The sequence below is a fragment of the Chrysemys picta genome, chromosome 1, assembly GCF_011386835.1.
Source record: "Chrysemys picta bellii isolate R12L10 chromosome 1, ASM1138683v2, whole genome shotgun sequence".
NCBI classification, from domain to species: domain Eukaryota; kingdom Metazoa; phylum Chordata; order Testudines; family Emydidae; genus Chrysemys; species Chrysemys picta.
In genome coordinates, this window is record NC_088791.1 from 348,648,055 (window position 1) to 348,667,950 (window position 19,896).

General features: G+C 44.8%; 1 protein-coding gene across 8 annotated transcripts in view; it reads left to right on the top strand.

Moving 5' to 3' along the window:
- Positions 1-19,896, top strand: part of STIM1 (stromal interaction molecule 1) — a 164,348-nt gene that overhangs the window by 103,746 nt on the left and 40,706 nt on the right. For all 8 annotated transcript variants that reach the window (XR_010597941.1, XR_010597942.1, XR_010597943.1 and 5 more), the window contains one exon: positions 1,875-1,990. Coding sequence is in view for 5 of the 8 variants with exons in the window: in XM_065581886.1 (XP_065437958.1) it covers positions 1,875-1,990 (116 nt within the window). In the remaining 3 variants the exon portion in view is untranslated. The remainder of the gene's footprint in view (positions 1-1,874; positions 1,991-19,896) is intronic.

Consider the following 19,896-nt stretch of genomic DNA (forward strand, 5'->3'; position numbering starts at 1 on the left):
GGCAACAAAATGACAGATGAAATTCAATGTTGATAAATGCAAAGTAATGCATGTTGCAAAACGTAGTCCCAGCTATACATACAAAATGATGAGATCGAAATTAGCTGTTACCACTCAAGAAAGAGATCTTGGAGTCATTGTGGATAGTTCTCTGAAAACATCCACTCAGTGTGCAGCAGTGGTCAAAAAAGGTAACAGAATGTTAGGAACCATTAGGAAAGAGAGATAATGTGATAGATAATATCATAATGCCATTATATAAATCCAGGGTATGCCCACCTTTAATACTTCATGCAGTTCTGGTCACCCTGTCTTAAAAAAAGCTATATTAGAATTGGAAAAGGTACAGAGAAGGGCAACAAAAATGATAGGGGTATGGAACACCCTTCTGTATGAGGACAGACTAAAAAGACTGGGACTTTTAAGCTTGTAAAAGAGACAACTATGGGGGGATATGGTAGAGGTCTATAAAATCATGGCTATGTGGAGAAAGTGAATCCGGAAGTGTTATTTACCCCTTCACACAACACAAGAAGCAGATGTCACCAAATGAAATGAATAGGCAGCAGGTTTAAAACAAACAAAAGGAAGTATTTTTTCATACAATGCACAGTCAGCCTGTGGAACTCGTTGCCAGGGGATATTGTGAAGGCCACAACTATGTAACAGGTTTCAAAAAAGAGCTAGATTAGTTCATGGAGGATAGGGCCATCAGTGGTTATTAGCCAAGACGGTCAGGGATACTACCCCATGCCTAACGTGTCCTTCACCTCTATTTGCCAGAAGCTGGGAGTGGATGACGGGATGGATCACTTGATGATTGCCTGTTCTGTTCATTCCCTCTGGGGCACCTGGCACTGGCCACTGTCGGAAGACAGGATACTGGGCTAGATGGATCATTGGTCTGACCCAGTATGGCCGTTCTTACGTTCCTATGCCCTGGTCTTGGGTGGGGCCTCTAGGTACTCTAGTAATACAAATAATAAACAAGAGCTGCAGAATCTCATGCTACTCAACAGCAACACTTGCTGTTGGATTAAATAATAATAATAATTAATGGAGATATCCTATCTCCTAGAACTGGAAGGGACCTTGAAAGGTCATAGAGTCCAGCCCCCTGCCTTCATTAGCAGGGCCTGGTACTGATTTTCCCTACCCCAAGTGGCCCCCTCAAGGATTGAACTCACAACCCTGGGTTTAGCAGGCCAATGCTCAAACCACTGAGCTATCCTCCCCCTCCTCACTTATCGGGGACTGGTTAAAAGATAGGAAACAAAGTGTAGGAGTAAATGGTCAGTTTTCAGATTAGACCGAAAGGCCCAATGTTATCCTTGCTAACAAGGGGCCTGTAGGCAGGGTGGGGAGAAGTTGTTGTAAGTGGTAATAAAATAAGGCTTCTGTGGCAGTGCATGCTTTGCTCCAGAGCCTGGGTGTGCTGATCTGATCAGGTTTTCTCCCATCTGGGAGACCTCTCCAGTGTTGGCCGTGCAAAGGATGAGGTGCCAGTTGCCAGCTATATGGAGTTGAGGAAGCAACTGATGGATGGTGTAGCCAAATAGAGAGATTTGGGTAGGTCTGGGTGAAAAATGCGTTTGAGTTCCAGGTTTAACTGAAAAAAATGGCACTTGTCACTTTCTGATTCTTGTGCCAATACCCACCTGATTGCCAAGGAAGCTGTTTTTTAAATATCTAGCCTGCTTCAAAGGCTGAATTTTGAGTTCTCTAAGGGTCTTCCACTTGCCTTGGTATCTGAGAGGACAGTGCCCTGGTCCTGTTCATTGTATTTCTCCTCTGAGATCTCAGGCGCTGGTATTCTTATCCCATTGCCATTTCCAGATTGAAATGTGAGCGCTTGCTCTTTTTTCCCCCCGTAGGTTAGCGATAAACAACGCCACCATGATGGGGACTGTACTGAAAATGACTGATCGGAGCCACAGGCAGAAGCTGCAGCTGAAAGCCCTGGACACAGTGCTGTTTGGACCTCCTCTCTGTGAGTAATGCTGCAGAGCTGGCTCGTTAGAGAAGGGTGGAAGGAATCCACCCATTCCAGACAGTGTCTAGGATGTACCTAGTGCAGGTGAAACCAAATTGTTCCCTACCAAAGTTCATCTAGGGAACTTGCTAAGAGCCTGATTTGCACAAAATGGAAGCAGAGCTACCAATATATTAACTATGGAGGTGCAGCCCTGAGGACTACAGGTCCCAGTCTGCAATCCTGCATTTTTATCGAATTGGATGCTGGCTGTAACAGAAATGAAGCATTGCATGCTGGACCCACAGTCTCTGTGGGCTACACCTCGTAGAATTCTAGAATTCTGAGGTCTGCATCTGGTGTCTGGGTAAATCTCTTATTTTCTCTGTTTTGGAATGCAGCTGCCATGTATCCTTGCTTGAAAGATCTTGTCATGTTGTCACAGCACTATAATATCAGTGGGGCAGAAGCAAAACTGCCTGATCTTGGATGTGGAAAACAGCAGTGCAGATTAGTTGAGAAGACATTTTAGACTGAATGAAAACTGGGAATTGAGTTCTTGTCATGCGATACCAACTAACGGTGTCTGTGGATCTGGAAATCTGGTTGATGTGCATTGTATTTTTGGTTAAATCTCCCTCATCACCTCTCTTCCAGCTTGTTTTCTTTTTTATACTCATGTTCCCTTTCTTGTTATTTATTTCTGTACAATAGCACGTATTGCACAATCTGCACTGCAATTCAACGCTTTAGCTGGCCCGTGGTAGCTGGCTCGGGCTGTGGGGCTGCAGAATTGCCATGGAGACTTTCGGGCGTGGGGTGGAGCCTGGGTTCTGGGGCCTCCCACCCCCTCATGGGGTCCCAGAGCTCAGGCTCCAATCTGAGCCTGAACGTCTACACTGCTGTTTTACAGCCCAAGTCAGCTGACACAGGCCAGCTACGGGTGTTTAATTTCAGTGTAGACTTACCCCTAGAAGCCCTGCAGTGATTAAGGCCCCATTTTGCCAGGCACTGTACAAACGCAAAATAAGAGAGAGTTTTTCTAGCTCAGTGGTTTGAGCATTGGCCTGGTAAACCCAGGGTTGGGAGTTCAATCCTTGACGGGGCCACTTGAGTAACTGGGGCAAAATCAGTACTTGGTCCTGCTAGTGAAGGCAGGGGGGCTGGACTTGATGATCTTTCAAGGTCCCTTCCAGTTCTAGGCAATAGGATATCTTTCCCTTTTTCGTTTTCTCCCTTCCATTACATATCGGTATCTATTGCTCTGTGCTGGCTACATTAGCCCTGCTCCTTTTTAACCCAGTACATGTTGTTTGTCTTCCCCACTTACCCTTCTTGTACCTTCCAGGGAGAAGTTAGGGCTTCCTCTCCATTCTCCCTTCCTGATCTAAGTTTTTTCTCTGCCCCTCCCTTTGTAGAGTCCATGCCCCTTAGCCATCTGGGCAAAATGTAAATCCTCCACTCTCTCATACCACAAGATAATGTCAGAGTGCAAATGCAGCCAGTATTCTCTTTCCAGTGATTTTGCGGCAGGTCTTCAGTGAGAGTTGCCTTAGTGCAGCCCTGCCTGCCCAGAAATCAGCCAAGTTGAAGTTTGCTACTTGCTGGATGAGATTTAAACTGACTGGTTTAAACAGATTAATTGTTCCAGCAGGCCTCTCTTGTACAATTAGCAGAACAGCCAGTTCTGCTCCCCAATGTTAAAAAAGTCTTATTTTGAGACAGTTCTGCTTTCATTATTTCTACTGAGTTTATGTTCTACGGTTGAAATTTTTGATAGTGGTCAGTGGCATTGCAGACTAATGGTTAGAGCAGGGACTCCTGGGTTGAATTTCTAGTGGAACCACTGATTTAAGATGTACGCTTGAACATGTTAATCTCTGTGCCTGACTTTCCCCGTCTCTGAACTGGAGATAATAACTGACAACATATCAGTTTTAGGAGAATGAATGTTTGCAAAGGGCTTTTAGATTGTCTGATGAAAGGTGTTTTTTAAGTGCAAAGTGAACGCTACATTATTCTTAGCCGTTAATGCAAGCATTAGCATTATCCTCATTTGTGATATTCCATCCTGCTAAAATGGTCATAATAGCATTGTAATGCTGAGTCCTTTCTATGTTCAGACTGCTGTACAAACACTATTGAATGCGATGATTGCAATATTTGAATAGACGAAGGTCAGCACGTCTCTGGTACAGAACTTGTGGTTAGGGATTGTCACTGGGTAAATGAATGGAGGCCATACCTTGGAAATGATTAACAATTGAAATAAAGGATAAAACCTGGTTAATTTAATGGAATGTTCCAGGTTAAAACTGCATTTTATATACTTAGAGAGCTATTTATCTAGAACTAATTCCCGAAGGATTGCAAAGCTGCTGGGTTTGAACAGACATCCGTGATTAGCCATGTTTCAGGAAGTGCTTGGCCACCAGTTAAATTGTGAGGTGGGTGTTTGCCCACTGCTGGATTTAGTGAATTCAAAGGAATTACTGTTACACACCAAGTTTCCTTTTTGTCAGTCAAATAAAGGTGGCCTCCCACAACAGCTACATCCCCCTGGCAGTGTGCAACTGCCAACCAGTAGGATGAGGCTTGTGGGTGCAGGAGACAGAACTCTCCCAGGAGTTGGATTAAGACTATGGAACTCGCTGCCAGATGAACTAAGGTTGAGTAATCTGACCTCATTCAGAGCTACATGCAAAACCCACCTCTTTGTTCAGGCTGTCGTGCTTGGGCAGCCTCACTTTCATTCTTACGGATGACCAAAAAGCAGTGCTTGCTTCTTATCTGCAGAGAAGGAAAAGGGAAACGCTCATTGAAGACATTCTGATATTGCAGTGCTTGGGGCCACATAAGAATTTAGGAGGACTGGAAAAGCCACTGAATTAGACAAACGTAGCTTCCCACTTCAGTCAAATAAGGCCAAAGCCATAAAAAAAGTAGATAATGCCACTACTGTGGAGTGGAGATTTCGAGAGGGACAATACGGTGTTTGCTCATTAAGGCAGAACATATTTGGCTGGAATTTTCCAGTCTTTGATGCCAGAAGTTTGTTCAGTAATGAAACTATGAAATCTGGTGCAGAGGCTCCAGCAGACTCCTGGTCACCTATGGTTTGTCCAGCATGGCTGCCGCTGGGTAGATCCTTGGGATTTGATGATGACTGAACTTGACTTGCTGTATGTGTTGCATTATAAACCAACCCCCACATTGTCCCTGTTGCAAAATCATGGTCCTGTGCTTAATCAGAGTGTTGAAGAATGAGGGAGAAGAGGAAAGTGCCATAAAGTAACCCAAATGTGGCAAAGACGCTTGGGGATTCCGTGAATGCAGTTGGTTTAAGCATCAGTTTGGCTGCAGTTCTCATAGCATGTGAATAAAACTGTACCAGAAAGAATGTTTTTTGGAGTAGATACTGTACCAGAAAGAATGATTTTTGGAATGCACAACAGAGGAGGAAGTGAACTGCTTGCTTGCATGTTACCTTGAGAAGGTAAAGTTCTGATATATCTAATGTGACATAGGGAAGAGAGTTAACTTGTTGGTGAATTTATAAGATACTTTAGCTTGTTTCTTTAAGAGTTATTGTCAAGGGAATAGAACAGTGTCACACAGCAATGGTCACCTCATGAGCATACTTTTACATAGCACCTTTCCTCCCAAAGGATCCGAAAGCACTTCTCAGACTTGGGAGTCACTTGGGAGTCACTCCAGCCACCCCTGGGGTGGACAACAACAGGGGCTGAATACCTTATTTTATTTCATGACCTCTGTGTCTTACATGCTGAATATGGTTCCTGATCCAAGGAGTTTCCAGGTCATAAAGACTTCCATATTTAAGTGAAGTTATTTGGGGAATTTAGGGATACAGAGTGTAATTAACCAATTACGATTTTAGCGAGGACACCAGCATTAACATCCCTACTCTTGTGAAAAGAGCCATACGATTTTTTAATCACCACAAGCAGTTAAAAAATTGGATTTATGTCTCCCCCCACAAAAAATTGCCATTTGTACCACACTAGGGTTACCATACGTCCGGATTTTCCCGGACATGTCCGGCTTTTTGGGACTCAAATCCCCGTCCGGGGGGAAATCCCAAAAAGCCGAACATGTCCGGGAAAATCTGGCGCCGCTGGGCCGGGGGCTGGCCCGGGGCCGGCGGTGCTGGGCGGCTGGGGGGTGCGCCGGGCCGCCGGGGGCCGGTGGTGCCGGGCGGCCGGCGGTGCTGGGCCGCCGGGGGGGGGTGCGCTGGGCCGCCGGGGGCCGGCGGTGCTGGGCCGGCCGGGGGTGCTCGGCCGGTGGTGCTCGGCCGGGGGCCCGGGGACCGGCAGTGCTGGGCGGGCCGGGGGTGCTCGGGCCCAGGGCCGGCACCCCAGGGCCCGAGCCGACCCAGTCTGGAGCCGCCGGGGGGGCCAGCCTGGGCCGCGCCTCCTCCCCCCACACCCTCCTAACCTGCTTCAGGCTTCCCGCGAATCAAATGTTCGTGGGAAGCAGGGGAGGGGGCGGAGACTTTGGGGAAGGAGTGGAGTTGGGGGGCGGGGCTGGGGGCGGGGGCGGGGCCCCGTGGAGTGTCCTCCATTTGGAGGCACAAAATATGGTAACCCTATACCACACAGTGCCATTGGTCAGAACTGGCTTGAGAGACGAGTGCTTCCTGCTGAATTACCTACCCTGGGCTTTCTTTGGAGGTACTAATTAGGCCTGACCCTGCAAAGCTTGTGAAATCTTAAGATATTTACTTGAATAAATATTTCTCTGGTTCCATTTGCTAGGGCAGATAGGCATCTTGTGTCATTCCGGTCACACAGTTACAAAAATACGTAAGCCATACTAGGTCACCAGGTAAGCCTCACGTACATCTTCACTGCCATACTAATACTCATGCTAACTTGGGTGATCTGCTGGGACTGGAGGAACAGATTCCACAGGAGAGAAGTCTGTTCTGAGAATGCTCTGCTGCCAGTCCCAGCAGCAGCAGTGACAGCGTCCCAGTCAATCTCCGCTGCTGCGATTGTACATACAGAACGAGGCAAAAGTCCCAGCCCGAGACCCTGCGATAACATTCTGTTACTGTGATTATGACTCTTACAGCAGATTATTAATGGAGATGCGCTCTTCAGATGCTAGTGCAGTGGTTTGTTGTTCCATTGCTGCTCTCAGCTCCTGTGGACTCTGCTGGGAAATGAATAATTCCCAGAAGGTGGTCATCACCATTAATATATATGGAAGGGACCTTGAAAGGTCATCAAGTCCAGCCCCTGCCTTCACTAGCTGGACCGAGTACTGATTTTTGCCCCAGATCCCTAAGGGGCCTCCTCAAGGATTGAACTCACAACCCTGGGTTTGGCAGGCCAATGCTCAAACCACTGAGCTATCCCTCCTATAAATTAAATCAGGTCTAATACTCAGACCTAAGTATCAGTGATTTTACCTCTGTGGTGTGTAACAAGACTCTCAATTGAGTCTAAATTAGCTCTGATATTACACAGTGAAGAGTGGAAGGGTCAAATGGTGTCTACGACCCTTAAGCAGTACCTGTCCCTACCCTCTCTCCCTGGTCATTCAAGAACAAGCCTTAATTGAATGATTGGCTGAAATCGAAAGGCGGTTCCTGCGCCAATCAAAGAAGCATCTTATCCATAAAAGGACAGGTTTTTAAACCAGACTATTGCACATCAGAATATTTGTTAGTTTCTGCATGGCCTGATATTTTTTCTTGTTATTAAATGTTTATTCCATAAGTATCATCCGTCTGGGATAGACCAATCCAGATTTCCTTTGGTTTAAATTTCAATGCAGCTACCTTTTTCTATAATAATTAAAAGCATATTTGACAAGTAGTTTGATGGCTGTTGGGAAGTTATTTGCTTAAAGCAATAGAATTTATTAACCGAATATAAAATTCATTATCACTCCCACATGTACCGTCCACTTTAAATATTTACACTCAAGTGAGTTGTGTTTAGATTACCTGCACCTACACTGAACAGCAACATCGAGCTGAGCCCCATTAATAATCCTGTAAATGACTTCTTTGCTTAAAAATCCATTAGCTTTATTATATTGTTCTGTCAGAGTTCATGACAGCAACTACAGTAAAATAACCTGTAACTTGAAGTGCCTTTGAAGAAACAGTAACTATGAAACTAACAGTGATCAAGGGAGAGGTAGAATTGTAAAGCCTATGTTATGATGCCCTATTTTCACATGCACAGGTCAGTATGTTAAAATTTTAGCTTGCAGAGGAAAGGAATAAGAGAGATCATGATAGAGGTATGTATATAGAATATTGAATGGCAGAGAGAAGATGAACTAGATAAATTCATGGAGGATAGGTCCATCGATGGCTATTAGCCAGGATGGGCAGTGATGGTGTCCCTAGCCTCTGTTTGCCAGAAGCTGGGAATGGGCGAAAGGGGATGGATCACTTGATGATTACTTGTTCTGTTCATTCCCTCTGGGGCATCTGGCACTGGCCACTGTCGAAAGACAGGATACTGGGCTAGATGGACCTTTGGTCTGATCCAGTAGGGCCATTCTTATGTTCTTATGGGTGCTCCAGTTACATGTTCTCATAATAGCAATGTCTCTTCAGGTTTTATACTCCCACCCAGCACTGTAGTAACCATGCACCTTTTATATAAAATCGATAGCAGTAGCAAAGTCCCTAGTGGACTTTATGGAGTCTCTCACACATTTCCTTCTCTGGGGTAAAACTCTGATTGGGACTTTTAAAAAATATTTATTTACTTTTACTGTTTATTTTTTAAGCTTGATTTGTTTCTGAGATTTTTGTTGTTGTTTTGGCTTGGTTGGGGGTGGGTGGCATGAGTTGGTTGGATTTTTTGATTAGAAGGGGTGTCAGTGTTGTCACTGTCTTATGGTGGAAAGACCTTTTCGAAGAGGAAGGTAAAGACAGATTCTGGATTTGCCTAATCTCTTCTGGAAGTTTATTCCGTAGCTGGATTTTCTCAGCCAATAATGTTGTGTCCTCAGCTCTCTGATGAGGGACATAAGTTTTCAAGCACATAAAAGATTGTTAGAAAGAGGAGGGAGAAAAATTGTTCTTGTTAACCTCTGAGGATAGGATAAGAAGAAATGGGCTTAAATTGCAGCAAGGTAGGTTTAGGTTGGACATTAGGAAGAACTTCCTAACTGTCAGGGTGCGTAAGCACTGGAATAAATTGCCTAGGGAGGTTTTGGAATTGCCATAATTGAAAGTATTTAAGAACAGGTTAGACACGCACCTGTCAGAAATGGTCTGGTTATTATTTAGTCCTGCCTTGAGTTCAGGGGACTGAACTAGATGACCTCTCAAGGTCCCTTCCAGTCCTACACTTCTGTGATTCTTTGATTCTATAATATAAGAATAAGGAGACATATGAAATTAAGAGAACAAATTCAAAATAGATAAAAGGAAATATTTTTGAACACAACACACAATTTTCCTATGGAACTTACTGCCAACAAGAGATCATCAAGGTCAAGAGTTGAGGAGAATTCCATTCCATCTATAGATAACATTCACAGTTGCATTAGAAAGGATTTAAAACTTTTTTTTTTTTTTTTTTTTAAGAAGGGCTATAAGCCCTCATCATTCAGTCCATAAGCAAATTACTGACAAGCTATTCCATAACTGTGTGCTGTGAGGTTTCGTGTAACATCAGGTACTGGTCACTGTCAGAGACAGATACTGGACCACCTGGACTGATCTGGTATGGCAGTTACCATGTTCCTGTGAGTTGTATGTTTCACTATTGCATTAAATCGTTTTTAAATTAAGCAGCCAGTGTGGCATTTAGTGCACATAGTCCTTATTTTTGTATTGTCACTTCTTATACAAGTCTCTATAAAATTACTGAGTTAGAAATGTCCCAGTGCTTTTTTATTTTTAAGAGATGATTTTTGTATCCTGGATTTTTATTTGGAGAATGTGTTTACATCCTCTATAGCTTGATTCAGTTTTTAAACAGAGCCAGCATTTGTCCAGTGTGTAGTTGAAACCCTCTGATTACTTCATGTGCTTTATTTCAGTGAGTCAGTATGTACTGTGCATTTCTAATGCTGTAACAAAAGAAGAAAAAAAGAGTAATAGCTGGATTAGAAATCAAGAACATAGAGCTAATTAACTCCTGGTTTTCCTGCTGCTAAATGCAGCCAAGTTGCTCTGAGTTTCTGGATCTGATTCAGCTTCATCCCTCTGTGAATATTGAAGCCAAATTCAGAAAGTCACTACAATGTAGCAGGAGTGTGCTGGGCAGTTGAATATCCACTTGTGGGGCCAAATTCTTTGTGCGGTTCCAACCTGTACTCCTGGGGGAATTCTGCGCCAAAACAATAAAAATTCTGCACACCATATTTTAAAATTCTGCATATTTTGTTTGTCAAAATAACACAGTATAATAATAACAGTTTCAATTATGTTGGTAATTTATTTCAAAATACCCATCAGCATGTGTGTCTGTTAACAATAGAGACAACAAAAAAGATTCAGGGAATGTTTTTTTGACAAATAGATTCCTTATGAGGCATTTTAATAAAGAACTTTAAGTAATAATTCATTTAAACTACAATACAGAAATGTATTTCCCACACCCCTCAGAAGCAGTGCAAAGACTTGGGGGAGTCAGGGTAGCTGAGGGAGAAGGAAGTAATTGCTAGGAAGGAGTCTGGGAATGAACCTGGAGGTTTGTTGGGTGTGGGTAGGAATAGTATGGAAAAGTTTGGCTGTTTGTTTTTTTTGAGGGGGGAGGGATTGTTAGGGAGTTGGGGAGCCTCCCCCATGCTGATCCTTAGCCTCTCCCATTCAGTCAGGCATGTCTGCTTCTGTCTCCTTGTGTCCCTGCACCCCCACTCAGCCATCTCATAGACTCATAGACTTTAAGGTCAGAAGGGACCATTATGATCATCTGGTCTGACCCCCTGCATGCCGCAGGCCACAAAACCGTCCCCACCCCTTCCCTGGACTCTGCTGCTGAAGTCCCCAATCCTGTTATTAGTGACTTCAATCGGCAGAGACCCTCCTGCTAGAGATCCCTGCCCCATGCTGCGGAGGAAGGCGAAAAACCTCCAGAGGCTCAGCCAATCTGCCCTGGAGGAAAATTCCTTCCCGACCCCAAATATGGCGATCAGTAAGACCCCGAGCATATAGGCAAGAGTCTCCATCCTGACCCCTGTTAGCCATTATACTATTTACCTACCATTGCTTGGTTTTCCTTGACTACTATGTTTTACCATTAAACCATTAAACCATTCCCTCCATAAACTTATCTAACTTAATCTTAAAACCAGACAGGTCTCCTCCACCATCCCCATGTGTCCCTGCACCCCACTCAGCCACCCCCCTCCACCATTCCCATGTGTCCCTTCACCCCCTCCCTCTTGTCCTCATGTGTTCCTGCACCCCCACTCAGCCACTCCTCTCCCCCACCCCTTGTGTCTCTGCACCCCCAACTCTCATTCAGCCTGTGGCTAAATGCTGTCACCCCACTAGCTGTTGTGTCCCCGCTCCAGTCTGTCTCCACCACTAGCCCTTCTGAACCCCAATCGATGTGACCCTGCCCAGTGGCCCCGTGTGCCCTGATCTGTCTGTTCTCCCCCCCCCCCCCATCCCATACCTCTGTCTCCTCCCTTTCTGTGGCTGGCTGCTTCAGTCAGTGAGCCAGCAGCCCTCTCTTCTGGCTCCACATCAGCCTCTGGTGGGTGAAAGGTGTAATTGCAGGCTTCCCTTCACCTCCCCGTCAGAATCAATTACTCTGCGGGGGAAAACAAATCTGTGGGGGACATTAATTCTGCACTTGCACAGTGGCACAGAATTCCCCTAGGAGTAAACCTAGAAAAGTGTCCACAAAGCTGCCCTAATAACTCAGTTAAGGATTGGCATAAGAAAGTCCCTGGCTGGCAGAGAGCCGGTTTAACCAGCTTTACACCAACCTCTCCCACTACCCTGTCAGAAGAACGTGCTGTGTTCCATCCAGTGATCTTTCACCTTCAGAACAACCCATAAGAGTCTGTTTACCAGATAGCATAAATTAGAGCAGTCTGGAAGCCTGCTGGGTGCCTAACCACTCCCTAGCGGCCTCAGGGATCAGAGATCCATAATGGTGGCCTAAAGCCATATTTGTTGCTTCCTCTCCATAAGGGCACTGGTCAGAGTTGTTCAGGATCTGGCTCTTGGTTTCTGGGTCTCAAGAACTAAGAATTGAAAGGGTTTCGGCGTCAGTGAAGTTAAACCATTGCGATCATTTGGAACTGGGCATTTTACCAGCCACTCAAGGAACCTGAGGTCACTATTAATCTTCTGCCAGCAGTCTGTGGAAGAATAGAAACTGACATATGAGTGGAGAAGCCCATTACCATAGCAGATGAGGTATGATTTAATCCCAGAAAGTGGACATGTTATAACATTTTGTGTGACTGTGTAGAGTGCTCCACTTTGAGGTACTGAATCCGTCATCGATAACGTGAGCCTTGCTGATCTTGCTTCTTTAAATCAGGAAGAAATTTTCAGTCCCCAAAGATCTCCCTTCCCTCAACCGTGTAATACCTGATATTTTTAGCAGAATTGCCCCCCCCCCCCAAAAAAAAGCATGAAGAGAAATAGATTTTTGTTTTAGCTTGTGTTGCCGCAACTTGACATCTTTCTAACTCGGGTTACGTGTTTAATTTTGACTAACAGCAGTTTCTTTGTTTTGGAATCGATACCCTGAGAGAGAGAACAGCATCTTGTGAGAGTGAGAGCACAAAAGGAGGAGAACAGGAGTACTTGTGGCACCTTAGAGACTAACAAATTTATTAGAGCATAAGCTTTCGTGGACTACAGCCCACTTCTTCGGATGCATAGTCCACGAAAGCTTATGCTCTAATAAATTTGTTAGTCTCTAAGGTGCCACAAGTACTCCTGTTCTTTTTGCGGATACAGACTAACATGGCTGCTACTCTGAAAAGGAGGAGAGTGGAAGAAGGGAAATGCAGTTGCAGTACAGAACAAAGTAGACTGGTCTGCGCCTTGCAAAAGACGAAGAAACCCAGGGAGAGGAAGTCGTGTTCAATTGGAAACAAAAGCTCTGAGCTAAAGAGGCAGAAATCTGCAAAGGAGAAATGCTTCCTTCTTCCACAGAGTTCCGCAGCCTGGGAGCAGAATAACTGCAAGCTCTGGGACACTCCGTTAAAAGAGAGAGATGGAATCCGAGAGTAGGAAATTATCTCACTATGCTGCCATGGTGATACAACACCCCAAAGGGTCACCTTAATAGCACTGTGTGTATGTAGGAGTATGTAGGAGTGTGTTAGAGTAAACACAAGCCTTGGCTGGCAATCAATGGAAAGCCGCCAGCTCTGATGAGAGTTGCTGATATAATCATGTTCCATCCCAGAGTTGAGTAGGCTTTGAAAATGGCAACGGAGGAAACGGGAAAATGCAAGAAATCAGTTAGTGAAGCCTCTGATGTAGAAGCAGAATTTCAGAAAATGCCTAAGAAACTGGAAGATTTTCTGCTTCATGACCAGTTGCTTTGTTTCTTAAGGTCTGTGAAAGGAAATTGACCGGAATAGTCATTGTGGAACAAGCTGTTCCATAATAGCTCCCCATGTAGACACTCTGTTCTGGAATAAAAGTCCGTTAGTTCTGGAATAATTAGTGCACTCCCAAAGCAGAGTAATTATTGTGGAATAAAGTCATTTTTATTCCAGAATAGCTATTCTGATCAATTTCACCAGGTAGCTAAGCCCTGAGTGGTTTACAATATAATTGCAGAGGTACTGTGTGTTTGTTTATTACAGGCATTTATGTGTCAGCCTTCACCATCCTGTTTGGAAGTGCTCTATATAATTTAAATTGAAGCAAATGCAGTTCCCATGCACAGGGAACTAATACTCATGTATGGAGATATGCCAGCAAATACGTCCCCTATTCTACATATCTAGTAACACAGGAAGTATGGTCTTATGTTTAGGACATGGCAGTTGGCGTCAGGAGACTTGAATTATAGTCCTTTCTCTGCCACAGACTGGCATGTGTGACGTTAGGTGACTCACTGAACTTCTCTTCATTTCTCATCAGTAAAATGGGCCTGGTAATGGTGAGTCCTAACTCATTAATCTTTGCAAATTGCATTGAGAGCCTTGGAAGGAAAGTGCTGTAAGAAGTGTGAGTTATTAAATATGCCAAGGAAACACACTGCACCACTGAGCTGTGTCATGCTCGTGTCAGCTAATCTTTGATGGTAGATACAAAGAAGGAACTTGGACCGAGGGACTCTGTGATTACTAATCCCTACCCTCATGTTATCTTTAACTTGCATGCGTGAACAGCTCTCTGATTTCTCCTGATGGTTCTTGATTTCACACTTCACTTAGTTGAATATAGCTGGGAAGAAACACTATGGTTCTCATCAGCTGTGCAGCACCTACTAAAATACTGTGTGGAGTACCTACAAAGTGCATCCAGGGGAGCTGTTCAGAATCTAAATGGTAATGCAACTGCAAAATTCAGACTCTCATAATTGCTAATTTAAGGGAGGTTTTCCATTGTAGAGGAGGGAAACACTGTATCACTGAAGTGTTGCCGGCACAGGGGCCCGAGGATAGCAACAGTGAGGTTCGGTGCAATAAACATACCGGGGTGGAGAAACAATCAAAGTTTATTTGAGATCTCAAAGTGGTGCAAGGAGACAGGCAAGTCTCAAATCGAGCACACCAGCAAAAACAGTTTCTCTCTTCTTTATACACTTTACAACTAAGCCCCCCCTCTCTCCCCCTCTCTATCACCCCCCCCCACTCCCCCTCCCCTTTCTACCAAAGGCATGTTTATACATTTAAGTAACTAAATCATTCTAGGGCTATAAATCTAGTTTGTTAGTAACTTCTCTCTAAACAGTTATTTGGTCCTGTTTACCCTTAGTTTATTACCCCTTCCTCAGCTAGAAACATGCAAACCTCATCATTATTGTTTGGTACCTGAAATGAGCAAGGTTGTAATTGCTAACTAGCTATTTACACATTCCAATACCTGTCCTTGGCTGTTAAGGTCGATCAGAGTTAAACATGGAAGGACTCTGGCTCAGGCAGGCATAGTAACCCCAACAGAAGGAAGGAGCTTATTAAAATGGCTGTCAAGAAAACCCCACTTAACCGATTTAAAAGCAAATTAGTGTGCTTAGTGTCTGCACGTGTGTGAACAGGTGAGTGGCATGTACCACTGGGGGGAAATTACAGATGAGTCATGGCAAATGGTGATGATCATGCATTTTATCAAAACTCATTACGTCTGTAGTTTCCCTTGCCTTCCTTCCCCCTGCACGTCTTCCTTCCCCCTTACAAAGGCCTTCTCTGTGGAGCCATCTGGAGATGCCAGAGCACTGCTTCTACCCATCGGCTGGTTGGGCCACCAAAGGGGTGACAAATCTTTAGATTCCAAAACCTCAGTGTCTGAGACTTTCACGGCATTTGCCATGGTGACACAATTACTGTCCTGTGTCTGAATGTCGACACTGATGGGCAAGCACACAAAACAGGAGGGTAAATTAACTCAGAGATTTCAAACGTACAGTATGATGCCTGTGGGCTAGATCTTTGATCTGTGATCTTTTGAATTACTGCCTTGGCAAGCAGTGACTCACACTCATTCTCCTTTGCTGGGATTAACTAGGGGAGACCATTTTTGTAACCTCAGTTCTCCTTCTTGTGGCAACCACACTAAAGCAAGGAAGAGATTATAGAAACCAAAAAAGGCCCTTTGTTTAGAATGACTTTGCTACCTCTGAATTTTCCTGGTATCTCCTCTTTGGAGAGCATACAACTGAAAAAGCAGGACTTGTTGTCAAATGCTAAGGACTCTTGGCAGCTGGAAATATAAGATAATTCAGAGATGAAAGATATACAAATCCAGGGTGCGGCTAGTAAACTAGATACTTCTGGTGCAACACACACAGCCTCAGGCTAAGGAGAGTCTAGAATTTGGCTGGCAAGGCATCTGTAATGGAAAATTCCTGGGAAACTAGCTATCAAGAATGGTGAAAGGAAACTGAAAAGGAGAGGAAGGATTAAGCAATTGAGTGTGGGTGGAAAGTAGAATAATAGATGTGAAAATTCTGTCTTGCAGTTCTGGTCTATTAGATAAAAGGGATTAGGGACAAGACACCTGCAGAAACTTGGCAGAATTTAGTGCACTGCACTTCTTGGGAAGAGGATGTTGTGGTTAACTGGCCTGCATGGGAGTTAAGGTCAATATTAATCTGAATTATTTTACTGACTTTGTGAGTGAATATGTTAAATGGATGATTACATTTTCCCATGCAGATGAAACTCCTCCATGGCCTTGGTTTATGGAGGATTGTATTACTGATGTCAGAGACCAGGATGTGGGCAGCTGAGCCAGTGGTTGGAGCTGGAGTAGACAGCCAAGAATGGGAGCCCAGGGTCAGAGCCAAGGGCCAGAACCAGGTTACGTGGAGCGAGGGAGGGCAGGAACAGGGCTGGGTCCAAGGCAGAGACAGGAGCTATCTCAACCATGGGCAAATGCATAGAGCAGCCACCGAAGAGCTGCTGGGCTTAAGAGCCAGTCTGCTGACTTCCAACCAGTCAGGTGGCGTAGCCAGTCAGGCAGCCTCCTGCAGGCCAAGTGGGTTCATTGACCGGAGACTGGCTCTGCTACATGCCCTATTCCTGCTTTAAGATAATGCCAGAGAATGGAGGTGGTTGGTTCTGGAGCTCTTGTAGCCGTTCATATTGTTGCATCTGCATGATAGTATTGTTAAATATTTTAACTAAAGCTTCTATGTACAGAAGCTTAATATGCCTTAGGAATAGCTAAGATAAAAGTGGCCATCAGACAGGCTTGGGCTGGGAGAATACCTATATAAGACTGGAAGATTAATCAGATTTAGTTGGGCTTATTGATGATCTATTTTACATCTTCGTGTCCTGAAGAAAAAACCAATTCCTTCAGTGTAGCGTCAATTAAATGAGAGAAAGATTTGAAATGGAATTAGCTTGTCACAGTGTAGGCCTTTGATCCCATACGTCCTGGCTTTAGGTGCTAGTAATATTTCTTACATAATTACTTTTGTAATTATGTAACAAATATTATTATTCCCTTATCCAACCCTTGACAGAAATAAATCGACAGTGGGTACCTGGGGAAAGACACCAGGCTGTGGTGACGTGATAGTGCCACCCCAATGAGGAATTGTTTTGTCGGTTTCAAAGAAATCTAGCCGGGGGAGCTCCCATTAGTGCTGGCCAGTGTTGGAAAGGTATTTGAATGTGCAGGGAGTTGATGTGTGGCTGAATATTGACCAGGATCTTGATTTTGCATCTTAAGGTCATTAATATGAAATTATTTCTGTATACTTCTTTACGTATTCATACGCCGGCAGTGCCTAGAACCATCTTTATCACACACAGAGACAAGCCTTCCACAGAGGATCTATTCAGTTTCTCTCTTTGCACTTAGATAACAGGTTTGCATTGTTTGTTTGCATTCTAGCAACTAGTACTTTAAATGTATTTAATCAAATGTTGGTAGGCTGAGAAAAGCAATAGCTAAGATTTATTGCTATATAAGCACCTTAATCTTTTAGTGTGTAGCAGATGGCTTCAGTTTTTGTTTATCAACAAAGAGGGTAATTGTTTAAAATTCCGATAATGCTCCAGTTTAAAATGAGTTGTTTGTTTTTAATTTGCAAGGTGAACGTTGTACCATTTTTATTGAACTGCAGAAATGGTCCTATCTCAGACCTTTCAGGATATGTTCCCTTTGCATTTTGGCCTGTGCTTTTCTGTTGGCCAATTTCTGCTTACGTTCTGGTAGTCGTAGGCCTGGTGTACACCTAAAATGTAGGTTGACATAGTTCCATCACTCAGGGGTAGCTATGCTGCCTTAACCCCCAGTGTAGACACATCTAGGTCGATGGAAGAATGCTTCTGTTGGCCTAGCTACCATTGCTCAGGAAGGAGGTGTTCCTGCATCGAAGGAACGTTCCTGTCATTGGTGTAGGCTGCGTATACGGCAGCATAGCTATGCCAGTGTAGTCCCTGGAGTGTAGACATGGCCCTATTCTGACAAACAATAGGAGATTATTTCTCAACCTTAAGGATGCCAGATTAGTTTTTGGTGAAGTAAAGAAGAGTATCAATGGCCGGAGGAAAGATGCATGACTCCAGATTTGTTTTGCCCTCCGCTGTACCAACATGCGTCTCCTCCTGTGGCTAAAGTGTCAGGTGTCTCCTTGGAAGCAGCCTGTCTTCACTCCCTGCTCCCATAGTGCCCTTTAACATAGCCAGCAACAGGACCAGCCCATGCGTACGTGGCTGCCGGCTCAGCCAAACGTCTCTTCTTCACTCCCATGGCACACAGCCCAGCCATAAGGGCACATATGGCCCAGCCTCATGGCCATCCTCACTTTGATCAGCGTGTAACCTTCTCGTGAGGTAGGGAACGGGAAAGGTTAGCAAGTATCACAGCAAAACTGACTAAGAAAAATAATGCACAGAAAAGAGGAGATGGCAGCAACTCTATTGGGACATGACACAAGGCAGCATGCGAAGAAGCCAGTCCATCCCAGCTGGAGCCTCTGACCAGAAACATTTGAGGGAACGTCTCCACTTAACACGCTGCATCAGCACAGCCGTACCAATGCAGCTGTGCCCCTGTAGCACGTTAATGAAGACACTCTAAGCCGATGGGAGAGAGCTCTCTCGTGGGCGTAGTTAATCCGTCTCCCTGGAGGTGGTAGCTACATCGGCGGGAGAAGCTCTTCTGCCGACCTAGCACTGTCTACATGGGGGTTAGGTTGGTATAACAACGTTTCTCAGGAGTGTGGATTTTTCACACCGCTGAGCGATGTAGTTTTACTGATATAGGTCTGTAGTGTAGACCAGAGCTGAGAAACACTGAAGTAGGGTGTTCTCTAAATCTCAAGGCTGTAACACTGAAAATGTCATGTGCTCATTGTCCATTGCTCATAACTCTCTTTAGTGGCATGTCTTTCCTGCAGCTGCCGTTTGAGTTTTAAAGAAGAGGAAGGGGGCGGGGGGCTGCTGTATGAGCTGAATCAGGGAGGAACATCGAATTCATCAAGAGCCATCAATCATATGTAATGGAAGGAGTCTATTTATATCATGATTCGCCAGTCTCCATCGCCTTATGATAAATACCCAGAATGTTCCCGCGTCCTCCTCTTCATCTTCCCCAGTAGTAGCAACAGCATCGTACTTTGCTTTGGTGCTCACATCTTCCGTGTCCGTGATATTCTCAGAATAGGGTCAATAACACCTGCTCTCGATCCACTGGCCACTTATCTGCTGCCTTCAGGGTCCAGCTTTTCTCCTTGTTCCCAGGATGAGCAAGGGCTGCAAAAAGAGGCAAAATCAGTATTTGTAGTTTTGTGGCCTTTTTTGTAGTTATCCTTCCCTCACCTCCAGGCAATCAGTCTGATGGGGGATACGCTTGTAGTTTTACTCCAAAAGAGCTTGGATTTCTAGCATGTTGAAAATACCAGAGTCAGTTTTCACTAGGTAACCTCAGCACAGCCCTCCTCAGCACAGGTAGCATGGATTCTTCCCATCCATTTCTTGTGTCATTTTGCATATGCTCATCGCTTTTGTCTTTTTACTTCTTGTCACGGAGGCGCCTCCTCCTGGCAACTCTGGGATTAGCTCTTGCCAGGTGCTGCCTTCCTCTGGTGTTGTCTCTACCCGTCGTCTCTCTTTCACCCTGCAGCCCCTCTCACTCCTGGAGCTGCAGCTTGCTGTCTGTGGATTGGCCCTCCGGCCAGGTCACTAAGGTCCTCCCCTTCCAGTGGAATCAGACTCCTTCTGGACCAGTAGATGGCATCTCCAACGCCCTGCGCCACTTCCCAGTGGCTGGTAGGGGAACCCAGGCCCACCCTCTACTTGGGTTCCAGCCCAGGGACCCT